Source organism: Aegilops tauschii, chromosome 5, assembly GCF_002575655.3.
Source record: "Aegilops tauschii subsp. strangulata cultivar AL8/78 chromosome 5, Aet v6.0, whole genome shotgun sequence".
Lineage (NCBI taxonomy): Eukaryota > Viridiplantae > Streptophyta > Magnoliopsida > Poales > Poaceae > Aegilops > Aegilops tauschii.
This window is the reverse complement of record NC_053039.3, coordinates 138,832,382-138,840,351: the sequence shown is the minus strand read 5'-3', so window position 1 is coordinate 138,840,351 and position 7,970 is coordinate 138,832,382. Positions and strand designations below refer to the sequence as shown.

Below are 7,970 nucleotides of genomic sequence, written 5' to 3'. Positions count from 1 at the left end.
AATTGTACCTTCTCTCGAATTGGAAAGTAGCTCATCACAGAAAACTGTTCCCGTGATGCCTACACCAACTAGAGAGGAAGCTAATGATGATGATCATGAAACTTCAGATCAGGTTACTACCGAACTTCGTAGGTCAACCAGAGCATGTTTCGCACCAGAGTGGTACGGTAATCCTGTTCTGGAACTCATGTTACTAGACCATGACAAACATATGAACTATGAAGAAGCTATGATGAGCCCAGATTCCGACAGATGGCTTGAGGCCATGAAATCTGAGATAGAATCCATGTACGAGAACAAAGTGTGGACTTTGGTGGACTTGCCCAATGATCGGCAAGCCATTGAGAATAAATGGATCTTCAAGAGGAAGACGCACACTAATGGTAGTGTTACTATCTACAAAGCTCGACTTATTGCACAAAGGTTTTCAACAAGTTCAAGGTGTTGACTACGATGAGATTTTCTCACTCGTAGCGATGCTTAAGTCTGTCCGAATCATGTTAGCAATTGCCGCATTTTATGAAATCTGGCAAATGGATGTCAAAACTGCATTCCTTAATGGATTTCTTAAAGAAGAGTTGTATATGATGCAAGCAGAAGGTTTTTGTCGATCCTAAAGGTGCTAACAAAGTGTGCAAGCTCCAACGATCCATCTATGCACTGGTCCAAGCATCTCGGAGTTGGAATATACGCTTTGATGAGGTGATCAAAGCATATGGTTTTATACAGACTTTTGGTGAAGCCTGTTTCTACAAGAAAGTGAGTGGGAGCTCTGTAGCATTTCTGATAGTATATGTGGATGACATATTGTTGATCGGAAATGATATAGAATTTCTGGATAGCATAAAAGGATACTTGAAATAAAAAATTCAATGAAAGACCTCAGTGAAGCTACTTAAATATTGGACATCAAGATCTATAGGGATAGATCGAGACGCTTAATAGGACTTTCACAAAGCACATACCTTGGCAATTTTTTTTGAAGAAGTTCAAAATAGACCAGTGAAAGATAGGGTTCTTGTCTATGTTGCAAGGTGTGAAGTTGAGTAAGACTCAAAACCCGACCACAACAGAAGATAGAGAGAGAATGAAAGTCATTCCCTATGCCTCGGCCATAGATTCAATAAAGTATGCCATGCTTAGTACCAGACCTATTGTATACCTTGCCATGAGTTTGGCAAGGGAATAGAATAGTGATCTAGGAGTAGATCAATGGACAGCGGTCAAAATTATCCTTAGGTACCTAAAGAGGACTAAGGAAATGTTTTCTCGGTTATGGAGGTGATAAAGAGTTCGTCGTAAAGAGTTACGTCAATGCAAGCTTTGACACTGATCTAGATGACTCTAAGTCTCAATCTAGATACGTATCGAACGTGGGAGCAATTAGCTAGAGTAGCTCCATGAAGAGCATTGTAGACATAGAAATTTGCAAAATACATATGGATCTGTATGTGGTAGACCCATTCACAAAACTTCTCTCACAAGCAAAACATGATCACACCTTAGTACTCTTTGGGTGTTAATCACGTAGCAATCTGAACTCGATTATTGACTCTAGTAAACCCTTTGGGTGTTGGTCACATGGCGATGTGAACTATGGGTGTTAATCACATGGCGATGTGAACTAGATTATTGACTCTAGTGCAAGTGGGAGACTGAAGGGAATATGCCCGAGAGACAACAATAAAGTTGTTATTTTATATTACCTTATATCATCATAAATGTTTATTATTCATGCTAGAATTGTATTAATCGAAAACTTGATACATGTGTGGATACATAGACAACACACCGTGTCCCTAGTGAGCCTCTACTTGACTAGCTCGTTGATCAAAGATGGTTAAGGTTTCCTAACCATGGATATGAGTTGTCATTTGATAACGGGATCATATCATTAGGAGAATGATGTGATGGACAAGACCCATCCGTTAGCTTAGCATAATGATCGTTCAGTTTTATTGATATTGCTTTCTTCATGTCAAATACATATTCCTTCGACTATGAGATTATGCAACTCCCGGATACCGGAGGAATGCCTTGTGTGCTATCAAACGTCACAACATAACTGGGTGATTATAAAGATGCTATACAAGTATCTCCGAAGGTGTCTGTTGAGTTGGCATAGATCGAGATTAGGATTTGTCATTTTGAGTTTTAGAGAGGTATCTCTGGGCCCTCTCGGTAATACGCATCATAAGCTTGCAAGCAAAATACTAAGGAGTTGGTCACGAGGTGATGTATTAAGGAACGAGTAAAGAGACTTGTCGCTAACGAGATTGAACTAGGTATGTGGATACCGACAATCGAATCTCGGGCAAGTAACATACCGATGGGCAAAGGGAATAACGTATGTTGTCATAACGGTTCGACCGATAAAGATCTTCATAGAATATGTTGGATCCAATATGAGCATCTAGGTTTGGCTATTGGTTATTGACCGAAGAGGTGTCTCGGTCATGTCTACATAGTTCTCGAACCCTTAGGGTCCGCACGCTTAATGTTTGATGACGATTTAGTATTATGAGTTATGTGATTTGGTGAATGAATGTTGTTTGGAGTCCTGGATGAGATCACGGACATGACGAGGAGTCTCGAAATGGTCGAGAGGTAAAGATTGATATATATATATATAGGACGATGGTATTCAGACACTAGAAGTGTTCCAGAGGGTATCGGGTACTTATCGGGTCAGCGGAAGGTGTTTCGGGTACCCCCGGCAATCCTATGGGCCATATGGGCCTTGTGAAGAAACACACCAGCCCACAAGGGGCTGGTGCGCCCTATAAGGCCTTGTTTGGTCAGGAGGGTTTTCAAGCCCCAAAGGGGCTTGGGATTTTGGGGGATTTGGTGAATCCCTCCCCTTCACCAAATCCCCTCAAATCCCCACTAAACCTCTCCCCCGTCCTAATCCCCTTCCCCATATTTAGTACTGAGTGTTTGGCATATAGAGTTTCGGGATTTTGCTTCAGTTTTCTTCCATCATATATAAATGACTTGTGGCTCTCATATCCTACAATTTTACTCCATCACAGCACACGTGTGAAATAAACTACTATATTTCTCAATCTTTACTACAACCTGAACAACCATATAGTGTGTCAACTAGTACTGGAAGCAAAAAAGCATAATCTTTTATTGCTCAAAGGACACACTCCATCCAAGCCTCATTGTCATATGAACAAAGAACATCAAAGGCTAGCAAGCATCAGGATGCAACACCATCACCCATTTTCTTAACAACAGCAAAATCATTTTCCATGACTTTGGATCAAATAAAACAAGAATATATCATCTAGGTTAAAGAAAGAGAATCGTGACAGCATTTCATAACAGTTCTTCATATCAGTTCACAGCAGAAGTTCATAAGTTTTGATCACTTCGCTCACCTTCACTTTGACCTCTTGGGAGCGTCCTCCTTGGCTGAAAATAAGATTTGATCATAATTTTTTGTTGGACCAAAAAGTATAAAATCATGAGCTTGCGGTGTATGTAATAAGTAATAACACAACAAATTTAGCTGAACAAAAATATATAAAGCCCCAGCTAGCTTAATGCTACTGGATACAAAACAGTCCATAGCTAGCTCATGTAAAAGTCCACCTAGCTACCTCCAGTGAATCAAACATAGTACAATGCAGTTCTCTGCAGACCGAAAATACTTATTCCATAAAACATATGTTATACTTGTTATCTACAGCCTCATTGCCATGTAAAAGTCGACCAGTTCCAAAATATGGTTTCAACTGCATTGCTCACAACTAAATTTTTATGTACAAAAACTATATATATACTTCAATTACTTTCTCAAGAAAGAAAGAAAAATCCTTTGAATACACAAAATACACAATACAGGACATATTTTGCACTCACTTAGTTTGCTAAGTGGATTGCCAAACGAACATATTGCTAATGTGACCAACATACTAGAAGATGAAAAGTTGCAACTTCTGTTCATACCAACAATTCACAATCCCACAACTACATATGAGAACCATGATGCTTCACAAGGAACAGGGAAAAACAATATGCCATGGAGTCTGTTTCTTATACTAACAATTCACAGGGAACTTCTTTTACCTCTATTTAACAAGAAGATGAGAAAAGCTTTGATTGACTTCCTCCGTCGCAGTTTCGTTATGTGCAACACTAGCAATCTGTGATGGCTCGGTAGTGGATGTCAAGTTATAACGGCCCTGAACAATGTGCACTGCAACAAGAATGAAATTATCAACCAAGTAACTATAACTCTGTAACTAATTAAGATGTATGGGTGCCACTGAACTAACCATCATAGAGATCTCCTAATAAGTTGAAGATAGGAAAAGGTTTGGACTTGAACTTATTGATCCTCAAACCAAATGAATGCAAAAAAACAAGGGGTGATAGAAGTTAAACAACAACCAGTAGAGAGTTAATAAAATGATATAACTAGTCCAATACTGAAATTAGGAGGAAAGCATTTACAGTCGTCAGCTCATCCCAAAGACGTTCATCTGCTTGTATCATGCACCAAATTTCATCCCAATCAACTCCACTTTGTTTACGTGCCTCCTTTAGCATTTTATAGTCTCTCTTCAATTCCTTTTCCTTCTCTTGAACTTGGGACTTTGAGAATTTGACATAACTATGTCTAGCATGGAATATTCCAACTATCATATTCCAAATTTCACCATTCCGCCCTCGGTGATAAGGAGTATTGTGCTGAAGAAGTATCTTCACCAAAGCCTTTTCAAGTTCTAGATTCCATTGGGCTCTGGATTTCTGATCTAAGGACATAGAAGAAGGATTACAATTCTAAATTTGATTGAAAACAACCAGTTTTTACCATACAAAAAGAAGAAAGACGAGCAAAAGATAATGTATTGTTGGTCAGTATACAAGTTTGCATATAAGCATGCAACTGTGATCTCAGTAGACAAGTTATAAAACTCAAAAGCCAAAGTCTTGACAGATAGATGAAACAGTTATAAAATTCAAGTCTGGCCAATTTCTCCGACAAGTATTTCCGGACGGAGGGAGTACATACTACTTCTCTATGATCCACAATTTTGTGCTACCAAATATCTAATATATGGACTGTCTTGAACTAATAAAGAGACATTGTAACAATAGGATATGAGAATACCAATTGGAGAATCCCTTTTGGTAATCTTTCGCGAATCCAGTTTTGCTCCAAGTGCAACTTTCCTTCCCCTTGCAGCTTGCACCAAGTTAAATTCGCTACTTGCGTCCATGTATATTTTCCTAATGGACAACGAATTATATGAATCGAGAGACATGAATCAACAAAGTGACAATGCAAAGGAAGCAAGATTAAACAGAGGTAAAATAAGTGATGTATATTAAACAAATGCTACTGATCTTAACACATGTTCTTCGGGCTTATGAATTATGTCAGCAATAAATAGTACGGCAACTAATAAAATTTCTTGTATCAAGTTACTACTGATGATGTGTACATCCCATCCACGATTGAGTTCAGAACTAAACAACATGGTCATCTAGATTGGTTTCGTAAACATGTTCATCTGAAAAAGCATACTTATCCGAATCAGAACAAAGACAAGTTTCAATATTATGCAAAAGCAAGAGGTACAGAACTACCATCCTATTTCTGCATGACACAAAAAATAAAAAATATTCTTGTGCTTCCCGTGATCCCTTGATACGTTGTATTGTTCCTGCTGATATGTAGAGTCCAGATTCTGAAACTAAATCATGTTTGGTTCATTCTATAAGGAACGAGAGCCAAGCATCAATTCAAGATGCCAATGTCTATCTATCAGCATGAATAAAGTTAACTATCATCCTGGTTTCACTACCAAGATCAATCAAGACTAAAATTACAGTAAATGATGTTTCCATTGCTAACTACAGAGGGAACACGAGACAATAATGCAAGTGGTGCTAGAAAGGAGAGAGGAGCGGTGGTGGCTCTCGGTGATGACATGCTTGGCGAACTCACCGAGGACTACGATATGAACGGAGGACCAATCGGCGGCGGCAATATTGAAAAACCCTAGATGAAGATGGAGGGGAGGGGAGTGGGAGGGGAGGGGGAAGGAGTACCTCGGGGGAGATGGCCAGCTAGCCCTAGGAAGAAGCGGAATCAGGTTTCCGATGGAGACAGTGGCAGCGGTGGCGGCGACGGAGATGGTTATTGTGTGTCGTTCTTGCAGCTGGGTCTCGCGCGAGGCGTGCGAGCCGCGAGGTACCCCTCGATGCTAGAAAGCCCCGTGGATTGGGGAGGATGTGACGGGATATTTGGGGCTGGCCCGGTTGAAGCCCATTGTACCAAACGCTTCTCTTGGGCTTTTAGGGGCTTGCAAGCCCGATGGGGAAAATCCACTAAAAACCCTTTCAATCCGGGAGTGCCAAACAAGGCCTAAGGCTATAGGAGGAGGAGAAGGAAAGGGGGAAGAGAAGGGAAAGTATGGATTAGGATTCCCACTTCCTTCCCTCACCCCCCTCTTTCCTTCCCCTTCATGCATACATGGAAAAGGGGGCGTAGGGCACGGCAGGGCCCCTAGGGGGCGACGGCCAACCCTAGGGCGCCCCTGGTTACCTCTCCTCCCCTCCCACCTATATATGTGGGGAGGGGGCGCCTCACAAGCACACAACATCAATTGTTAGCCGTGTGCAGCGCTCCCTCCACAGTTTACAACCCCGGTCATATTCTCGCGGTGCTTAGGCGAAGCCCTGCGCGGATCACTTCACCATCACCATCACCACGCCGTCGTGTTGACAGAACTCATCTACTTCCTCGATACCTTGCTGGATCAAGAAGGCAAGGGACGTCATCGCGCTGAACGTGTGCAGAACTCGGAGGTGTCGTACGTTCGGTGCTTGATCGGTCGGAGCTAGAAGAAGTTTGACTACATCAACCGCGTTGTCAAACGCTTCCGCTTTCGGTCTACGAGGGTACATAGACACACTCTCCCCCTCTCGTTGCTATGCATCTCTGAAAGCACAAGTCCTCCCTGGGTGGTTTTGGTAATTAATGTCAACATATCTCTTGTTGGACTAATGTTTTCATCTAGTATATTTCAGACAAGTTCAACAGATGGAGTGGCGTGGACAAGAGGATGTGGAACCCCTTCAAGATGCTAAGGACAAAGGGTTGGCTCAATCTCAAAATCTCAAGGCTCTACATTTTACTTTTAGTGATCCAAGATCACATTGAGTCCATAGGAAAAGCCAATAATATTAAAAGGGGATGAGGTGTTGCTTAGTGGCTTGCTTGCTCAAAGTGCTTAGTGATATGCTGCAAAGCCCTCAACCACTTTCTCATATCCACATATGTCCCAAACCAAAAGTCAAACTCGGCCCCACCGATTTGATCTATCTGGCGCCACCGAGTTCATTTGACATAGCCACTACTAGAAACACTAATCAATTCAGTCTCACCGATGGGATCCCGGTCTCACCGAGATGGTCTTGCAAACTCTCTGGTTCCTATTGCAATAAGATCGGTCTTACCGAGATTTGTAATCGTCTCACCGAGTTTGCTTGACCAACGCTCTGGTTAGCCCATTACCAAAATTGGTCTCACCGAGTTTGTGTAATTGGTCAAACCGAGATGAGGTTTTACCCTAACACTAGCACATCGGTCCCACCAAGTTGACCATATCGGTCCCACCGAAATGCCTAACAGTCACATTATGAACTGAATTAGTCTGACCGAGTTTTCTGATTCGGTCCCACCGAGTTTGGTGAATTGTGTGTAACGGTTAGATTTTGTGTGGAGGCTATATATACCCCTCCACCCACTCTTCATTCGTGGGGAGAGCCATCAGAACATGCCTACACTTCCAGCATACATTTTCTGAGAGAGAACCACCTACTCATGTGTTGAGGTCAAGATATTACATTCCAACCACATAAATCTTGATCTCTAGCCTTCTCCAACTTGTTTTCCACTCAAATCATCTTTCCACCAAATCCAAATCTATGAGAGAGAGTTGAGTGTT

The 7,970-nt window shown here is 41.6% G+C and overlaps 1 protein-coding gene across 1 annotated transcript; it reads right to left on the bottom strand.

The window, feature by feature from the left end:
- Positions 1-3,103: 3,103 nt before the first annotated feature.
- On the bottom strand, positions 3,104-6,245 carry LOC109753763 (uncharacterized). Its single transcript, XM_040389096.3, has 6 exons — positions 6,070-6,245; positions 5,126-5,244; positions 4,457-4,766; positions 4,287-4,351; positions 4,078-4,207; positions 3,104-3,420 (listed from the first exon to the last, which is right to left on the bottom strand). The coding sequence occupies exons 2-5, from the start codon at positions 5,232-5,234 to the stop codon at positions 4,080-4,082; spliced, it is 612 nt and encodes a 203-aa protein (XP_040245030.1). The 5' UTR covers positions 5,235-5,244; positions 6,070-6,245; the 3' UTR covers positions 3,104-3,420; positions 4,078-4,079.
- Positions 6,246-7,970: the final 1,725 nt, after the last annotated feature.

What these genes read in the sequence shown, in the direction of transcription:
- LOC109753763 (XM_040389096.3), bottom strand. Translation starts at nt 5,234, where the DNA reads ATGGACGCAAGTAGCGAATTTAACTTGGTGCAAGCTGCAAGGGGAAGG. An exon ending in GAGCTGACGACTGTAAATGC is followed by an intron (nt 4,352 to 4,456) that starts TTTCCTCCTAAT and finishes TTCATTTGGTTT; the next exon opens with GAGGATCAATAAGTTCAAGT. An exon ending in ATTAGGAGATCTCTATGATG is followed by an intron (nt 4,208 to 4,286) that starts GTTAGTTCAGTG and finishes TTCTTGTTGCAG; the next exon opens with TGCACATTGTTCAGGGCCGT.